This window comes from Argiope bruennichi, chromosome 9 (assembly GCF_947563725.1).
Source record: "Argiope bruennichi chromosome 9, qqArgBrue1.1, whole genome shotgun sequence".
Taxonomy (NCBI): Eukaryota; Metazoa; Arthropoda; class Arachnida; order Araneae; family Araneidae; genus Argiope; species Argiope bruennichi.
This window is the reverse complement of record NC_079159.1, coordinates 73,718,707-73,740,070: the sequence shown is the minus strand read 5'-3', so window position 1 is coordinate 73,740,070 and position 21,364 is coordinate 73,718,707. Positions and strand designations below refer to the sequence as shown.

General features: G+C 26.9%; 1 protein-coding gene across 4 annotated transcripts in view; it reads left to right on the top strand.

The window, feature by feature from the left end:
* LOC129984714 (BTB/POZ domain-containing protein 3-like) overlaps window positions 1-14,255 on the top strand; it is a 40,592-nt gene extending 26,337 nt beyond the window's left edge. For 3 of the 4 annotated variants that reach the window (XM_056094657.1, XM_056094655.1, XM_056094658.1), the window contains exons 2-4: window positions 6,805-7,053; window positions 8,711-9,310; window positions 10,410-14,255. In XM_056094657.1, coding sequence (XP_055950632.1) covers window positions 6,806-7,053; window positions 8,711-9,310; window positions 10,410-10,917 — 1,356 coding nt within the window. In that variant the 5' untranslated portion in view covers window position 6,805 and the 3' untranslated portion in view covers window positions 10,918-14,255. The remainder of the gene's footprint in view (window positions 1-6,804; window positions 7,054-8,710; window positions 9,311-10,409) is intronic. The other variant, XM_056094656.1, reaches the window with a different exon arrangement.
* The last annotated feature ends 7,109 nt before the right edge of the window (window positions 14,256-21,364 follow it).

Here is a 21,364-nt window from a genome sequence, read left to right as displayed (position 1 = left end):
CAATAATTTTTGATCGACAGTTATTTGATAAGGAATATTTTACATTAAAACTTTTCATAATTTACTAGCCTTCTAGCTGATTTGCCAGTCATTTAAATAAGTATATATTTCTCGGAATATTGAATTTTCTAACTAATAAAATATCAATCATAATATATTACTATTTAAAGTTTCCATAGTAAAACTCTTATATTACATTTTAAGCTATTTTGTATCAAATTATGAATTACTTTAAAAACCTATTTTTTTTAAAAAAAATCTAAAAATAAAATACAGAATTGTTTTAGATAAGTTAGTTATTTTTGTAAACAGTTAACATTTAAACGAAGTACATTCAGCTTCCATTTAAATGTCGTTATTAATGCTTTACACCCCCCACCCCCCTGCATTTTAAATACGCCATTTCTTTAAAATAAATTAACCTTAGAGCAGATCAAACTGACTCATATTTCCAATAAAGGGGTGCATGTATGACGTTACCAGTCCAGGGTTTAATTTTCTGTTAAACGCTAGAATTTTCCTGTTTCGTTAGCATGCTGATCTTAGTCGATAAGAGTTATTGCATTCCGGTTGAAAACTTATATTTGATTTTCGTGAAGCATGACAATATCGTACTAATTATTCAAGAATTCATCGAAAGTTCTGCAATAAATGGATCGGATGAACTGCAATAAATGGAAATAAATGGCTTTTAAGGCGAAAAATTATCTAAAAAAATTCAGCTTTAGCTGAGGGCATTATTCGTAAGTCATTCGCCAAAGTCGGGATCCTATATAATATATTTTTGAATTAGTGCTCTGTTTAAAGTGTACTTAAAGGTTCATGTTGTAAACCATTCGCGATATTGTTAGCTAAAAAAAATCTTTTCGGAATTGTAAGAAACTGAGTAATTTTTTTTCTGTCATTAATTCTGATTTTTTCGTAACTACTGCTTATTCAGTGATTAATTTACGGCCACCCTGCATTTTACTAAAAACAATCATGTGTGGACTGAAGTAAAAGATTCCGACAGCAGTTTTTTTCACCAGATTTAGCACTCAAATGTCAAAACCTCTTCCGAGTGATGAAAAGTATATTTGCGTCATATCTTCAGTGATTTATCTGAAATATGATAGCAACGAGTTTGATGTGGGTCTCTCTTTGCTAACAAGACGAAAGTTCAATGCACTCTTACTCCCACTGGTTGGGGGAAAAAAACTGAAGTCTTTTCTTTAAAATGTACATGACAACTAGTTAGTACACGATAAGTCGGAGAGAGACGTTCTTAAATAAAGGAAAACAAAAAAGTTGGTCCTAAATTATATTTTTTTACAAATTCTTTTTGTACGATAAGAGCAGCTGTGTGAACAATACCGGCAAAGAAGCCTTATTTTTAATGGGAGACAAATTTTGTTATTTTTCTTGGCCATCTGGATTTTGGTGAAGAATGTTTTCTTTGTTAGTCGGCACACTTTTGAGTGAGATTAGTAGTTGATCTTTGAGATTTTTTTTTTTTGGAATCGCGTATGTTTTACGATGACAGTTTGATTTTTTTTTCTTGTCATGGAGCGATGATGCTTTTAACAAGCCTCGTTTTATAATCTAAAAGATTCTCATTATTTCTTTCATCACATTTACGGTTTTCATGCTTGTCAATCACTGGATGAATTTGTTGTGTACTAAAGACGAAATTATATTTATTTAAACATGAAATATAAATGAGAAATGTTGTTGCACCCAGAGAAATTCAAATCAAAATAAAGCAAAAAGAAGATAAGATTTTTTTTCGAAATATAAGAATATTTCTCAAAAATTGTATTGTAACTTTTAACAAAAGTTACACATAATACAACCATTGTGAATAAGCCAGCATGAAGATGAAATAACAAAAATAAAATATTTTCATATCTCTACTAATAATGAAGATTGATGTGTGAGTGTTTTGGAGCTCTATAGATCAAGCCATTTGACCTACAGCTACCAAATTTATTACTTATATATCTTAGAAAGTAAGGACATACCCTTTGGAGCAATTTTTGTGAAATTTTAATTCGAATTTTCTGTAATTAAAAATTTAGCTGAAATTTAGTGTTTTTTCGAGATAGCTTCCGAAAATATTATTTCATGAAAACGAATTTTCATTGTTGTAAAATCAAAGAATTAGTCTTTCTCATGATACCAATTTAATAGTCGTACAAGAATTTCTCAAAATTTGGCTTTTTTTTTTGCTTTAGGTTATATTGTTGTCCTGAAGTTCAAACTATTTTCATTGTTTCATTAAACATTTAAACGCGCGTTTTTCTTATTTTGTTATAAGCTAAAGAAGAAGGATTTCGTATAATATCTTATTAATTTACACGATGAATAAAAAAACTGAAGTTATGATACTGGAAAATTTAAAAGACAGATGAATTAAACATTTAGATTTTTAATAGCGCGTTTTTTATGGGACAGGTTTCCATTATAAACAGAACTTAAGTAAGGTAATTAAAATAACACGTCTTTAACCTCTGACAGTTTATGGGATTCGCGAGTATGAAATTATATGTAAATAATTTGACTGAAAGATAACCAATATTCCCAGCCAACCAGGTAGTCGCCAGAGGCGATTAGTAAGTAATATATTATAAAAATTGTAATATTTATTATTTTTACTGGATTTCATTAATTAACTATTTTATTATTTCATAATCTTTACTTTTCTTCTATGACTGTACAGCTTTAGACACTGCATCCAAATGCTCCAACATCAGTTCATACAATTTGATTACTTTCACAAGCATGCTATGCTTTACAGTGCTCATTTAAGTAGCCATGTGTATAATAAAAATATATTTAAAGGTAATTCATAAAACTAAGATAATTGCATCCTTTCAGGCACATGCAATGCTTCACAGCTCGGACTTAAGTAGCCCTGAGTGTGATAAAAATGTATTTAAAGGTAATTCATATAATTACAGAGAATTGCATTCTTTCAGAGCATGAAATGCTTTACAGCGCTCACTTAAGTAGCCTCGAGTATGATAAAAATGCATTTAAAGGCAATTTATATAATAACAGAAATTTCATTTTAAAAACTTGTAAACGATATTTTATGGAAATGAAATTATAAGATTAAAGCCAAAATTTCTTCATATTGTGTTGAAACAAATAAATACATGCATTACATCATTCAACAATGCAGTGATGGATTTTTAACTAAGTAGACTAGGCAGCAGCCTAAAGCAGCTTGATTAAAAGGGCACTTAAGCAGGCCAAAGAAAGACCAAACTAAGAAATTTCCAAATAAAGTAGATTATATATTAACTTTATAATTTATAATTTAACTTAGAAACTTTATAATTTAACTTAGAAAGTTAAATTATAAAGTTTCCAAATAAACTAGATTGTTATGAGTATAAATGCTAGAAATCATAAAATATTAAGGTAATATTAACATTTTATCAACTATAGATTTCATTGTGCTTACTTAATTATTAGAATATTTATACAACCGAATGACTGCTTCAATAAATATTTTGTATAAATGTGTATACAGGGTTATCTGAAGTCATTATTCATAAATAAAAGCATGTACATTTTCATAAAGTTAATGAAATAAAAAATATTAAATAAAATAAATCACTAGTACGTTAAAAATGTGCTGTAATGCGAAACTAAATTGACCAGATTTTTAAAAGAAAGGCCTCATAATGCACATTGCCTAGAGTCATAAAATTTTTAAATATGCCTATGCAACAATGATGCAATATTTCCCAGCAGACATTCAGTGTTCCCAGATTGTGCATATTATTCGGTATCTGTTGAAAATTTGTCACTTAATTTTCTCATTTCAACATATTTTTAATTATTTATTTTTGTTACATTTTTAAATTGGTAATTTTATACAAATTAACTTTTATTAAAAAAATAATTAATAAATAAATGCACTGCTGAGAAAATTTAATTTAGTAGGAAAAATTACTAAAACTACTGGGACATTTTCTAAAAATTTAGTTTTTTAATATGCATATAATGGGAAAAAATTACTAAAAATATAAATTTCTTGAAAAATTATCCAAAATTATTAGTTAATAATTTCTTTACCTAAAAGAAAAAGAATTTAATTATTACTGTAAAAATAATAAATTCGAACAAATTTAGCATTAAAACTATCATTTTGTAGGATCTAGTCTAGAATATCTAGAATATCAATATCTAGTCTAGAATATCAATTTGTCTGTCTAGAATATTACATAATTAATGAAATCGATAATTAATAATTCTTTATAAATAAGTAATTAATTGTATGTAAATTTATTTAATAATGCTGTTAATATTTTAATATTTACGCACCTTGTAATCATAATTTACCATAATTCAATGTTCTTGTATATTTTCACAAATTTATTTTTTGGTAATAACGTTTCACAATCGATTTCCTAAGGTTCACTTCAACCCAGCAGGCTTAAGCAGTTGTATCTACTAACTAATCAACCAATTATTTTTAGTGACTTTCTCCTTATTGTCAATCATATGTAAAAGCCACCTATGGGAGAATTTTTTAGAGTGATTGAATTGTCTAGAAAGGAAAATTATATATTGTAATCTTTAATAAACCGGATTGATAATTCATTTCACACATTTATTATGTCGAAACACAAACACTCTTCAGGATTAAAAGATATAAACATTTAGATTTTTTTTTTGTCGAACATCAATTTTCTTCTTTGAGTTGTTTAAAGAGGTATGTTTCAATTCTTCTTCTAATTTAATCTTTTTAATACTTCTTTTTGATGAGACAGGATTTTACAATTTTTTTGTATCTTGTTTTTGAGTAAAACAAGATCAACTATTTTTTAAAAAGATGTTTCAATTTTTTGCTTCTTTGATGTTTACATAACTCTCAATAATAAAATCAGATCATTGAATTTTTCCATATTTTAAGACTTCTACTCTTATTAAAAAGCCAAGATTATAAGTAAATTAAGTGAGGCTAAATTAAGATTAATGCATGATCACCAAAAGTGAATTATTTTTGGGTGGTTTCTCGTATAATTTGTCACTTTTATTCGCAATAATAATCGTGACAAATTATTATTTCTACTCTAAAAACGTTTTATTACTATTCCAAGGCGATGGATGTTTATCGAATTTTTGGACGATTGGCATGCTTTTGATATGCGTAGTTAAAAACTATGTATTAATCTTAAATCTTACCCAAAGTTTTTGTTGAAATTAATTTTTACTGGCTTGTGCTTTTTGACAAAAGCAAAATTTTGCCATTGATCATTTAGTTTGATTCTACATACATTAAAAAATGTGAAATCACCATCCCAAAAAGTCAAGACGATTGCCAAGGTACATAATAATGCAATGAGATAATCATAACTGAAGATTAATCTATCTCAAATTTCATTCGAGAATTTAAATATATAGTTTTCAAAATTTTAACGTTTATTAGTTAGGAATTTTTCTATCTTCTAAAATCTGATTTTTGAACATTTAGAGCAGCGATTGTTCTCGCTACTTTAAATTTTGAAAATAAAGTTTTCTTCGAACCAGCTTCGTCTTGTAACGAAGTATTAAGAGTTCGGAAGGTTTGCGAAATATCAAGTGAGCAAAATTTTTGAACCTAAACAGCATCTCATGGCTTCTCCATTGAAATAAGGAACAACTAAGAAACGAAAAATAACTTATAAGTACATCAGTCACTTATAGTTTGTTACTAACATTCACTCTGACTCCATCAATTTCTTTAAAATAAATAATTAAAAGTCTCTACTCACATTTCTTCCATTTTTTAGTAATCAATAACATACTAAAATATAAAAAAAAAACTTGTAAATTCAGGCGAAAAAAAAAAAGAGTAAAATATCATTAAGAATTCGGTTGAAATTACAAAATTTGAAATAAAGCCAAACAGTTTCAAAAAGCTCGTGAGCATACAATTTTTATTAAAATGATAAATTAAAAAAATTATTTATTAACAAGTGATAAAAATTTTAAAATTAATTTTGAAAAGAATTCTAAAGTGTTAATATTGTTATTAAAAATAATATTTAAAAGAAATTAATCCGCATTTGATTTTTAAATAATTAATTATCTGTTAATTATTTTCCATTTTTATTTATCTGGAAATTTATATAGTAACTATACACTGAAATATCAAAAGAACTGTAAAATTAGGCGAAAATAAAAAGAGTAAAAAAATCACTAGGAATTCAGTTGAAATAAAAAAGTTGGAAATAAAGACAAATAATTTCCAAAACCTCGAGAACAGACGATTTTTTATTAAAAAAAAAAATTAAAAAATTTTTCCTTAACAAGTAATAATAATTTCAAAATTAATTTTGAAAAGGACTTTAAAATGTTATTATTATGACTTATTCAAAATAATATTTAAAAGAAATTGAATAAATTTGAATTTCAAATAATTAATCTTCTGTTAATTATTTTTAATTTTTATTTATTTTGGAAATTAAATAGTAACAACAACAACAAAAGAAATATTCGGTAATTGCAAACTACATGTGCTTTATTATTTGAATTGTCACATTGACGAGAAACTCAAAGGACTCATTAAAGTAGAATTTAATAATAATTTGTGTCAAATGCTCTTTTGAAAGAGTTTTTTTTTCCTACGCTTTTAACGATATGCAATATTTTGTTAGAACATGCCATAAAAAATTTAATTCTTAATGCGTTCGTAAAAGCTACAAGAGAGCAAGCACATACTTAGCCCACGATATTGTAGATAAGACAATATTTTTAAAGAAAAATTTGCATTTATTCTTTGAAGTTAATTTAATTTTTTATAACTTACATTATTGTATTGTTTTCCAGAATGGAGAAGCCAACAGAAATTCCGGAAGAACGAAAACTGAAAACTCAAATAGCCAATCTTTTAGAAAATGAATCCTTGAGTGATGTGGTTTTCTTAGTAGATCAGCCTGCAAACAGGTATCCATGCCATAAATTAATCCTTGCTTTGGGAAGTCAAGTTTTCAAAGCAATGTTTTATGGCAAGATTAAAGAACAAGAAGAAATCCGTGTTCCTGATGTTACCAAAGAAGGATTCGCTATTATGCTTCGGTATGTTTTTTAAGTACGACATTATATGATATTTCTTAAATTTAGAAAATATTCTAAATATTCTTAATAATTTGTGTTTAAAAGCTATATATGCTTTAAGATATCAATTATGCTTCTAGTACTTTCGAATAGTTTTAATATTTGTGACAACTATACTTCATCTATACTCGTTCTATACTCGTTCATCAATGGCACGAATATGGCATCTCGTTCGATTGGGAATAAAAGGATGCTTTGATACAAAGAAAGGCTGCTTTCCCCTTAGGCTAACCACTATTATCACAAAGTACAAAGCTTGCGCGAAATGCTACGTTTTGTAGAGATTTGAAGGGAATAAGAACTTGAGAATAGGAAGGAAACAATAAAAAACTTTGGTTTTATTAAAGGAAACAAAATTAAAATTGTATCACTAAACCAAAATTCTTTTAAGAGAAAGAAGGTTTTCAAAATTTTTATTCTGTTGAAAAATTTATATGATTAACATGGTTTGTGGTTCTAGTCTTTAAGAGCTAATTCTTATCTCCATATTAACATTAAGTTTAGCGTTCAGTTTATGTACTCTAAACTTAACATCATCAAATTTGCACAAGTTTGATATTTTTATTTAAAAATTGGAACAAGTCAGAATAGTAACTTTGAAATGTTTGAAATGAAATGAAACTATCAAATAACATTCTAACATTTTGTACACTAAAATTTATAACGTTCAGTTTATGGAATTAATGTATAGAAAATGGTGAATTTATTTAAAAATTGCTGTCTTTTGGGCATCAAACTGTTCCATATTTGATAAACGAATTAATTGTTTTTTTTAAGTGATAAAAGCTTATTTTTGAAAATACAAACAACAAATTTAAAGAGCAATATCAAATTTTCTTTGCTATATTATTTCATATTTATTAATAGAAGAAAATATATTGATATTCGTTTTTTCAATGAATTGAATTTTCTGAAAAACTATAAACATTTGACTTTGGTTCAAGAATAGAAAATTATTAATATAAAATATTCTAACATTAAAAAAATGGTTATTCTTGCCACTAAGTGCGATTAATTTCATCTTAATGCCATTAAGTAGTCTTAATTCTCTTGGAATTTTTAAGTGTCAAACAGGGTGTTCACTCTAATCATGGTTTGATGGTTAGTTTCAAAGCCGTTAAATTTAGGCATAAAATTTTAATTCGAAAAATGCACTTAATGGTGCAACAAGTTATATTTAGTATCGATCAAGGGGATAAACGTATTTCTGAAAAGTATGCACATGTTAGATTTTTATATTGATTCCATATCTTATTTTAGAAACATTTAATAAAATATTCTGGGAACAATAGTATGACGTAGTTTTAGATGCATTCTGTGGAATATTTTTTTTTATTTTAAAAAGAATGACAAGAATATTTTACAAAATATGACAAATAATTCTAGAAGACGGTATAAAAATTTTAAATGTGTAATTTTTTCGGCAGCATTGATTCAAGCAGCATAAAATATTCCTTACATCATTTAGAGCATTTTTTTTCAATTTGAAATATGTAACTGTCTCTAATGGCTTAGAAACTATCTATTGGAACATGATCAGAATAAAATCTTTCAAACTTTCAGATATTTTTATTGGGACTTTCTTAGTTTAATATAATTATCTCTTTTCTATTTTTAGATATCTGTATTGTGGCGAAATACAGATCGACAGCGAGTATGAGGCCTTCGAAGCTGCTTATGCATCAAAGAAGTACCTAATCAAGCCTCTCTTCAAGGCTTGCGAGAGCTATCTTCTGTCCAATGTTATTCTTGATTCTGAAACCGTCTTCTCCCTCTATGAAGAAGCAGCATTTCTAGAAATGAGGCAGCTCCAATCTCGGTGCCTTGGGTACGTTTCTAGAAATGCCAGAAAGCTGCTGAATTCTGAATCTTTCCATACTGCTTCGAAAACAACTATTCAGGACATTTTGAGGCTGGACCTAATGGACATTGAATCTGAAGTTGAAATCATAGAAGCAATCTGGCACTGGGGCAAGGAACAATGCAAAGAGCTGGACCTTGAATGTTCCGAGGAAAACGTTCGACTCGTAACAAAAGATTTTTTGCAGCATGTCAGATTTTTGTCCATGCAGATTGCCGATCTGGAGAAAGTTTTAGAAAAGTTTCGACTCCTAGATACTTCTGATCGCTTGACTATTCTGTGGAATTTGACGATGCCGAAAGTTGTTACTGGATCATCCAAAACTCATTCTAGTCTTTGTGAAATAGTTCGAACAAGGTAAAACTAAAAATTTTAATCTAAATTAAATTAAAAAAAAAACAAAAATGAACTACAAACTATTTCTTCTCATGAAAATAAACTGATATCTTTTTACTGTTATTAAATAATTCATGAAGAAACAAGTCTTATAATTGTTTTATTATCATTTTTGAAATTTAATATATTAAGATGCGCGGCTATAGAAATAAATCAGCTGAAAGTTTTATTCCATGCTTTTTTAAAATTCTAATCAATGATGTAAGTTTGAAATAAATATTTGAAAAGGAAAATTTGAGTGCTTTAAAATGTATTTCAGCCCTATCGTTATGAAATAATAATGTTTTCATAAAATAAAATTTGAATAAGTTATTTCATATTCAGCAGTATTTTAGCAATCAAATATTAATGAATAAATTTAGAAAAATACATTTCTGTGATAACTGGAATATATTTTGTCATGATAAATAAATTTTCTCAGAAATTTGAATAACTTTTTCTAATTTTATCGACGTTCTTGCTTCTTGCATCTTATGATTTTTTCTTCTTTTTTTACTTTTTATTTTGGTGGTAATATTCTATTGTTAAAGTTTGTTGGTTAATTATTATAATTAGTTAATAATTTCCAATCTTTTATTTTTATTGTTGAGAATATTAAACATGTAATTACTGAAATTTAGAAAAAAGCAAGCAACGATTGCTTTGTTTCCCAAAGAATTACAAATAAATAAATAAAATAAGGAAAATAAAATAAACAAAATAAAATAAATAAAAAAAATGGAAACTGTAATAAAATCGATCAGTTTGAAAATTAAAAATATCTATTAGAGTTTTGAGAATGTAAAAAGAAAATTGAAATATTTTACTAGAAAATAATTTTTTCAATCAAATCTCTATATTTACTCTAATAAAAATAGTTTTTTTCTCTTTTTTTTAATTAGCTATCTTGAATAAAATTGTTTATCGAAGCAGAATATATAGCCCTCAAGAATGCTTGCAATCTTCTTGAATAAATTAAACTTCACCATAATTATATATTTTTAAAGTAATTTCTAAATTAAATATTTTCTGAAGGAAATTCCTAGTTTAATATTCTAAATCTAAATATTTTGTGTTTCAGATCAGTCAGTAACTGCTCAAGAATCGAACTACCCACAGAATACAGATATGACGGCAGTCTGAACAACTTCCTAATCGATGAACATTGTGCAACAGTTGAAGTTACAGTGACAGGACCACCAGTCATCATCATCGGCGCTGTCATCGCATTCAGACCTATCTCATGTTATTCCGCAGTCCACAGGACACTGGATTTCGAACTGAGAATTGGCAACAAAATGACGAATGTCAAGTCATGCATCAAATCCAGCCAAAAAGCTCAAGACGAAGAAGAAACGGCGGAGCAATTAGAGCGGGAACTGTTGTTGGACGAATATGTTGAAATTTCTGAAGGTGAAAAGGCCGAACTGGCAGTGCAGATGGCTGCAGAAGGCGTCCGAGTTATGCAATGCCTTGAAAAAAAGTTTTCAACTCACTGTGGGAATGCTTGCGTTACTTTCGATTTCAACACAAATGATACGGAGAAATTATTCTTTCCAGTTAAAGAGTTGATGTGTGTGTGCAGTTAGTGTCGTAAAGTTAACTGGAAAAAAATCGATGGAACGTTTATCGATGCGTGAAAACATCGAAATTACGAACAAATTATCTCTTCATACAGAAGTTAACCATGCGAATATACGGTTTAACTCCTTTCAGTTAGTCCTTGAATATGTGCCTTGTATTTCAGACCCATAAGGCTAACTTCATTTTCTTCTTCACAGTATGGATTAGCAGTTGTGCAGAAATGCGAAAAAAGACTGAAAGGAATTAATGTCCAGGTCCCATGAAGGATAAAAAGTGATATATTAATTTTACTTTAAACAGGATGGAGTGCGGAAAAATAATTGTTATTTTGAGACCCAGGTTACGCCATTAAATTTGACTTAGATTTCTTGGCGAGCTGTATCATGTACAATTGTATTAAATTCAGTTTTCCTTTTTAGATAATAATTATACTTTTACGCTTCATTTTTTCATTCTTCAGGATTTGTCGCACATGGAGAGAAACATGTTTTTTTTTAGTAATTTGATCATCCTAAGACTATTATCATAACTGACTTAATACTCTGAGAAGTATTAAAAGTCAACGGTTTTGTCAATAATTTTTGGAATTCTCTTTATATTTTATTGAGTTAGAGAATAACAGCTAAAAAGAATTTGTTTCTTTTTCCTCAAAATTTGTATTGCTAAATGTTTATATCAAGATCTATAAATGCTGATTGAATGTAATTATTTTGCATTGTCCACTTGAGGGAAGTTTGTAAGCGAAGAAAAAGTTTATAAGATTCTCAACAAACATCTTATATTTTGTATAAAGCGCTATAAGGATATTTTTTATGTTTTGCGAAAAAATTTTTGGCTTTTATAATAAAAAAAGAGAGAAATGATTGTTATATGAAATGAAAACTTAAAATGTTTTTATTTAATAGTATTGAATTATTAAAAGCATAGAATATGCAATTTAAGTCTTATAATATTACTTTTTTTCAGCATAAATCGCATCTCCAGCATAACGGTATATATAATTTATGAAATATAAAAAATAATTTATAAAAAATTTAAGTAAAATTAGAGGAATATTTTGTAAAATAAAATAAATCAATGCATTTTAAATTAGATTTATTTTAGTAATGCTATCGTTGAAGAATTATTTTAAAATAATCAGAAAACAATATTAAATAAATAAAAAAAATTAAGAATAAAAATTTAATTAAAATTTTAATGCAAGAATTAGAATTATATTATGACAAAGATTTGAATTATATGAAAAGGAATTTAATATTCATGTTAGTTTATGAGAAAGACAAATTATTTTAATATGAATAGTAAACGATATTATGTAAATCAGACAAGACATAAGAACTAATGAGAAAAAAACGGAAAGAAAGTTCTAATAAGGGAACTCGAATTATGTTACGAAGGAAATTTAGTAATTGCTTCAAACGACAAAGAATTGTTTTTAATGTTCACAATATTTAATTGAATCAAAATTAAATTGATGCACCAATCATTTTACGTGCAACTAGTGTGTACAAACTGATTTCATTAGATTTTTGAATGCAGGTAAAATAACTGTAAATATTCTATATTATTATTAATGGAAGTCATTAAAAAGTTGCCATATGACGATTATTATTGTATATGAAAATGATATTCCTGCTTTTAACTATACAAATTATTCTGTAACTGTTACACGCAAACCTTTTAATTCTAGTCTAAAAATCAATTTTTTAAAAAACAGGAATAAACGTATGTATATATATACTCATATATATATATAACAGTTTCGTGCGTTGAAATTCAGCCATCATTAGCATAAAATTAATATTTGTATTGTATAAATATGAATTCAGTGTATAGCTGTTTTACAAATGAAGGTAGCACAGAATTTTATCATTATGATACAAATCTTTGCTACATTCTGGACTATGTGTTCATCAAGAATTAATTCCTGAAATGTGCCAAAGTTAAAAGTTATTTTCGAATTTTCAACTCTAAACATGTATCATTATTAGCTAATTATTTTTTATGAATGGTTTTACAATGGTAGCAATAAATGAATTTTCTGTTTTGTTTATTTTGTATCTATAGAAATTCCGTATAGTTATTAAACTTCCGGTATAATACTTTCCATTTCAAGATGTTTATAGGAAATTAAAGTCTTTTAATTATTCTTATTACTTGAGAATATTTTGAAGATGCCATATTATGTTTTCTTTCTCTTCTAAAGCTTTGATTGCTTACTTAAAACACTAATCTGTTTTTATGGATTAACTACCATAATTACGTTGTTAGTGCTCTTTTCTATGAAACTGTAAAGCAATTTGCATTTATATTGAGGTCAGTTTTTACCGTTTTACTCAAGTGGTTTATAAAATTAACAAATAAAAAAGTCGGAGTTAAAAAAGTAAATAGAATTCTACTTTTAGGGTTCAAGTGGTGAAAATAATTTGAACTTTGCGCTCAAAATGAGAGTCAAATATTTTAAGTCTGCTTAAATTGGAGGTTTAGTACTTGGAGCTGTTGATAAATAAAAACAAAATAATCGTAGGTAGGGTTTATGCGATCAACTAAAGCAATCTTTTCATATCGCAAATAGTTAAAAGCTGTGCATCTCGAATGTTCAGAGAAAATACTGCTAGAGTATAATATTTGGGATTAATTATTTTTATTATTCCTAGATGATGAAAAAATTATTAAAGGGGAAAGTTGAAGACTTTTTTTTATATTGAGATAGAATTAGTATTTTAATTTTGCAAGATAAAACTACAAAATGTCGACCGAATCGACATTTTATGATTTCATCGAATAAATAAATTTTCGGAATTCTAATGCGCCGAATAATGTTAATCGAATAAAGGAATAAATAGAAAAAAATAAGTATTATTAATTCTTGCATTAATAGTTTATTTGAATTATTTACAAATTCGAACTAAAAAATTGGTAGAAAATTATTTTAGATTTAAATTTTAACATCAGAGGTTGCAAAACTTATATCTTTCTTATAACGGTCCTTAAATCGAACATTATGTTGAAATACCATCCAGGCTCTCTTTATACTTATAAAAATAAGAAAAGATACTGAAAAGAACATTAGCTGTATCATAGCGAGATGAAATGGATGTGAAAAGTCAAACATGAAGTGCTTTATTTTTGATTATATGATTATTATTATTTATTGTTGAAATTTAATAAGAATTAACATGAACAGCCTATTTCCTACAGTGTTCTTAAGTATTATTTAAAATAGAGTTTGATATATGAAGAAAAATTCTAAAAATATAAATAATAAAAGCCATTATTAAAGGAATACTTAATAATTGTTGCATTATTTATTTTCATTTATTTGTGCACTTTATAATGGAAATGTTCGTGCATTATTTTAATTTGTATGATTTCAATGGTTCCATTATATACGCATATATTCTTTTTTTTAAATACATGTTGTAATGAGTTATGTATTTGAAATACGATGTCTTATGTAGATGTTTTGATATTAAAGTTGTTGTTACAAATTTTTTTGGAATCGATTTATTGACTGTGCTAAGATGTTCAAGATTTTCTTTCTGTATAAACTATTATGCTGAAATTTTGAAACTGATAAAAAGAAACTTTGAAGAATCTACTTTATCTACAATAACAAAAAAAAAGTGTTTTAAATCCAAAACATTACAGCAGGATAATGCAATAAGTCTGTCTTTGCATTATTTTTTTTAATTGCTCTTAAACACACGTCAATAATACGTTGCTCTATAAAGAATCCTACGAAAAAACTTTATCACAGCGAAATATAGGCAAACAAAATGTTTTAGACCCACTTTCGCATGCATAATTGCGTGTGCTAAAACAATGTAAGTATCATTGTAAAGTATACTTAGAATTCTTTTAACCTTCCGTCGGGCGCAATGCAAATCCTAACACGATCTGGCGCAATTCATCTAAGATATTAATGTACTCAATTAATGCAATTTTTGAATGTATGTTAAAAAAACATATTAAACAGAACTTTTCCTTTACATTTGAGTATATTTAGTATGAGTATTTGAGTATATATGAGTACTCAATTAATGTGACTTCATTTCACAGATTAGTTGCGCCCAATGGAAGGTTAAAGATATATTAAAATAAATTATTTTTATAGCGATATAAATTGTACAGAAATAAAATCTATTTCGCTATAAAGATCATTATTTATTTTATCAAAATGGTCATAAAATAAAATACAAACTTAATTTTTGAATTTTGTCAAAAATAGATTTTGTACAATACAATGTTTTGAAGCTATTGTGGAAAAACTGTAGCATTTTAATCAGGTTTTTCATGAAAAATTTGTTTAAAATTTTGAAAAATTCTTTCTTTGTGAGTTCCTATTACATAAGAAGTAACTACATGCCAACTTTGGTCAAAGAACTGCCATTTGAGCATTGCATCATGCAAGATTCAATATCCATGCTAATATCTAGGTTATAAACGTTATCATGTTAAAATATCTTTGATTTTTTTGGACTGATATGAGCTCATTCTTTAAAAGCAACAAAATTAAAATTGATATCTTCTATTTAAATTAATTTATATTGAGTATTTTCTGTGATGAAATCGGATCAATGCTCTTAATAATATATTTAATCCGGTATCATTAAATCGAAAATTCATTTCGTTGCCATCCTAGATTTGAAACTAGAGGTAAAGCTGATCAAAATTTAAAAAGCTAAAAAATGCGTATAAGTGTAAAAATACATCTGCAGTATTAATAATTAAGTTGCGGAATTTTTCTTCCTTTGACTTTTGGAATATTTTCAAAATACGACAAGGTTATTTCAACTTTTTGCAATGCAGCGCCCTCTGAAATTATTATAACAGCTTGTATATTTGTTTTTATTCACATTTATTTACTTTCATACTCTTGAATTTTCTTCGATCATCAAAATAATAAAAAAAATAAGAAAATAAATCACTAAATAAGAGGGAGCTGCAGAGCGAATAGCTATAGAAATTTTCAAAACACTTAGCACTGTGCACAGTTTAATGAGGAAGCGAAAAATAACTTTTTCTCTCCTTAAATTTGGATCTGCCCGAGTTCTTTTGCCATGACAATTTTCCATTTTCAAAACCTAGCGGGAGTAGTCTCGCCTTAACGTTCTCGCATAATCTCCTATAAAGATTTTTTTATCCTTTCACCACATTAAATTGCCACCCTTGAGTAAGGCCGCGAATTCTTTGCAAATAATTGATGAACGATAGTTACGAAATGAAATCTTTGGCATGAATTCAACATTGTTGCAGAATTGCGAGACTATTGCGAACACTGTGAGACTATGTATTTGGGATTTCGTTTTGCAAACGGAGTGTAATAAAATTTGACACGAAACTATAGTCGTAGTCACAAGATAAAATAGAGAATTTCGTAGTGCGTTTACACGATTACGAAAGAATAGATTGACAAACGGTCAAAGGATGAATGGATTTGGTTGAAAATTAGCTAAATACTTATATTTTAGATACCTAACCTGTGCACTAAATGTTATCTATCTAGTTTTGCGTTTTGTAATTATCGAGTTTATTTGTTCTACAGCAGCCAGACAGGCTTTCTCTTAATGGATTAACTTTCAAAATTATATAGAAATCAACAAATTTGGCTATAATGCCAATTGTCAAATTTCAGTCGTCAAGCTCAAAAAGTTTTAATTTATCGTAAGTTATCAGTCAGACAGACTAACAGAGGGACACACATTTTTCAAAAATGTATTTTTCGGAATTTGGGAGGTCTGAAATGTGGAGATTCATCAAAACCTCGAGTCCGAATTTTTTTGCCTATAACAGTACTTTCTCTATGCCTCGTATCCAAGAAAGTAAAAATAGAACTTTCAACTTGAAATATTGTATGGCTCATTAATTCTTTGTTTGACACAGTATGGCTAGATTTGGCTCTTGTGCGTTTAAAACCAAACTCAATTTCCGAAGCAATATAGCATGATAACGTTTTAGGCTTGATTCGTTTGCCAAAGCATTGTCTGGTAGGCTGCAAAACCTCATGATTTTTGTATACATCGAAGCAGGTCAAGAAAATTAGATTTTAATCACAGTTAAAATGCTAGATAAAATGTTTCTAAAATGCCGAATTCAGCTGCGCTAATTTCATAAGCATCTATTATCACTATCACTATGAGTTGCTTTATCATATCTTCCAATAGAGTATAACCAGTTTGCTTATTAGTGATTACGTGTTTTGAAATATCATTAATTTTTATAATTTTAAACACCTTTTTGTGAAATATGTAACATACTATTGGATATAAAGAATGGTTGCAAAAATGTAGTTACTGCTCGTAAATATTTGAACTAAATATTTTGCCTACGTTTAAATATATTACAAATATATTCTAATATTCTTATATATAAAATCTTTGCAATAAAAATACTGAGGAACGATCTTAAAACGTAATTTGAAAAAAAAAAATGTTGAGATATACAAATATTACCTTAATTGGATTATAATGTTTGGATTGTCAGATACTATTTCTGTATTTTGTTTGAATTTTATATTAAATTTAAAATAGCACTTATTAAGGGAGGAAAATTACGCTATATGAGGATAACTTGTTAGTGATAGTTGTAGTTATTTCTTTTGAAATGTGTGGAATTAGAATAATAGGCCACATAAAAAAAATCCCATAAAGAATTTTACTATATTATTATAACCCGTTCACACTACAGGTTACTGAATTAACAAATATATAAAGAGCTGTCGAATATTTGAGTAATCATTGAGTAGACTATAACTCCTACTTGCAAACATGAAGTTTAATATTTATATATCTTTTGTCTCGTTTGCTTTTGACTAATCATAGAAATAGTTGTTTTGCGTTAAATGGTGAAAAAAGAAGGAAAAAAAAATCACCATTTCACATTTAAAAAAAAATGCTTAGAAGAGCAGGGAATTAAAAAAAAATTTTTTTTTAAATGTAGTTTCCTCGTCTCTATTTAACACATTAGTAAGTGTCTTGTGTTTAATGGTGAATCAAATGAATTGTTATGAGTAGAATGTAAAATATTTAAATATAATATAAAAACATTCAAGAATGTTTCAATGAACACTTTCGAAACACATTAATAATATACAAAACAAATTCAAGAATTATTTTTACAAAATAAAATTTTATTAAAAAAACACTTTCTTCATTATATTTTTGTTTAAAAAAAAATTTTCGATTTTGTCTTAATGCTCTATTTCTTCAAAGCATCTGAAGAATTCTAACTTCATGCTTTGCGAATCGTTTTCTTTGTGAATAATAGATGGCAGCACTATCAAATAAAACAAAAAATATTTTTCTTGTCCAATTTGTCTTAAGATATAATATTAAGTTTTAAATTTAAGTTATTTTTGCATAATCATAACAATTTTTTTTAAATGGAAGATTACTATTACCATATTTTTAATTTTCAATCCGTTATTTAGAGTAAAGAAGTTTAACAATAATACATTAATGTGTATTAACTGCCTTTTATTCATTCAAGACCATGAGCGCAAGCTCAATCTTTCGCCACTTAGATCTTTAATTCTATTAATTGTTAACAGATGGCAGTCAAAACAATTCGTGAATAAGACTAAATAATTTTTTTTATCCTTTGTTTTCGGGTTGCATGATTATAAATGCGGGGGGGGAGCGTTATACGATTATCTTCCATTTTATGGCAAGTTCGAACAATGAATCACAACTTTTGCAAACAATCGTAAACCGTTTTTATTTTAATATGTTCTCACACCAATATATATAATTCCAAAAACGTATTTTTAGAACTCAGGGTTTGAATGGTGGAGATTCATCAAAATATCGGAACAAAATTTTTCGTTTCTATAAATGTCAAAATGTTTAACTATATTGATTACTTTGAAGCTTTAATTATAATATTTATGAAATTATTCTTTAAAATGTGTATACATTTTAAAGATATCCTATCTAATATTATGACATTATTCTTAAAACAAGTAGTGATAATAAACATCAAATTTCAGAATGCACACATTTCTAAAAGGCTTCACTAACTTTCCCTAAAAGTGTAACAGTTTGATTATTATCAAAATTATTTATTTTAATTTCTATAATGGGATTATGATTGAAAAGTTATTATTTACAGAATTTTTATGGTCAATATAGTTTTTAACTAATGACTATAACTTAATCTGGTTAGCATATTCACAATTATATGCGAATAAGATATAAGCTCCGAGAAAAACTACCAGTAACAATCGCTTCATTAATTTATTATAATTTGGTGCTAAAAGAGTAAAAAAGTAGACGTATTCTGCAGACATCTATTGACATATCCAATTTCTCTAATTGATATGTAAATATAATTCTAGCTCACAGCAACTACTTAAGGATGTCTCGACCTTCACGATGAGTATATTCAACTGATGAAAATTGTTTGAAATATCATCGAAGTTATAAATACGTCCTGATACAATATTTACTGAAAGATGTGAAGCAATCTCTCTTCTTTTCTGTGCAATAATTTTTCAAAAATCTAAATGTGAGCATGTTGCTTTTGAATGGGAAAATGTTTCAGGAAATGCTATTTTTCTTTCATCCTCAATCAGTTCAATCATATAAATATTCACTGAATATCAAAGCGCATTTCAAGGTTGTATGACTAAAGTAACAGTTACGCTTATGTGAAATAGTGAATCACAGAACTGATAAAAAGGGATTCATTTACAAAGGCAACAGCTAAACTTTGTGTTGACTAATCTAATCTACTTCTTGAGGATATGAATGTTAAGCCATATTCTTTGAATCCCCATCGATTGAGTGTTTCTTTTTTTATAATCATAATAATTCTATTATGTAATGTTTTGAATTTCAATTTTTTAAATACACCAAAATATCAAAATTCCATAGACGTGAAGATCTGAATTTCTAAATAAATAAATTTAAAAAAAGAAAAGAAAAAGAATTAGAAGGGTTGTATATAAATTTTTCTGGCGATTTCAATATCATCATTCAAATAACTAACTTCAATAAAAAAATTCTTTAAATGTTTTATTTAATTATTCTTAACTTCTATACTATATTTAATTTTCCATATGAACAATATTTTTAGATAACTTATTTTTTCCCATTCCTCTTCCAAGTTTCCATTAGTTTAATAATAGCTTAAAATCTATGTTTATTTATACCGCTTTCAATAACCTTAACACACAAAAATCCCTAGATAATAGGAATATAAATAAAATTTATTGGATAGATTTCATTATCTTGTTTTATTTTATCCAAGAATTTTGAAATGGATTTACATGCACAGTATAGTTAGTTTTTTTTTTTCTGTTGGAGTTCTATTGTTTATTGGTTATGCAAATAAACAGAAGGTATGATTGGTATAAAATTTGATAATGATAAATAAAGTTTGATTTTGATGAATAAATAATTGATCTTTATATTTGTTTGTATTTTTTTTCAAGATGCAAATTTTTTTCTTTGGACGTATTTCAGGAAAACCTTCTTTATATATTCTATCATTCGAAATATGTTTCGTTATTTTTCAAAAAATTATCTGAAATAATTTTGTTTTGTATGATTTTTCAGCTACTGCATATAAACAACTATGCCGTGTCAACATTTATGTTTTTAAAAACAAAAACTCTGCTTTTTACAATATTTGTTAAAGTTTCTTCTTTACTGCTTATAAATACTAAATTTTACATCGTACTAAGATGGTTATTTTATTCCTTTGTCTTTAAAGCATAATTAAATCTGTATGTAAATAGCGGAAAAGTTAAAAAGCCATGCAAATTAAATTTATCGTAAATAGTGGGATGAACTTTATAGTTTTATCCAACGGACTTTATTTTTGAAACAAATAAAATACAAGGATAATAAAATCAAATGCAGTTTTTTTCTGTCTACGTGCGAAGACAAATTTTTGAAAAAACTGTTTAATTTTCATTTTTAGTTTATTTTTTAGGTTATTGCAATTCAAAACAATGAATAATACCATTTAAAAAGTTTTATGTAATTTGCAACTCAGTCAAATGGGGAAATTTGGGTAAAAAACTGTGAAAATTGGTGTAAAACGCAAAACATCCTAACAAGAATTCTAATCAAAATTTTCAAATTCTTTTTCTACAAAATATAGTTAGAGCTTTAGTGAAGGCAATGAACTAGGATCTAAGAAATATTTGCATTTATAAGAAAGTTATAGCAGTTCGAGTATTTCCTAACTGAAAATTTATCAAAATTCTTATGCATAAACAACATTAATGAGCTCTAAATAAAAAACTATTCATCTCAAAACTATAATCCTAGTTCATTGCCTTTAGGATAGTATAAATAACATACATACAAAATTTCATTAAAAAATATTCATAATATTTTGAGATATCATGTTTTGCGTATCAAAGTTTTTACAAAATTAAAGTTCCTCAAAAAATGCATTTAAAGTTTTTAATTGTGTTTTATGAAAAATATCTGTCTTTAT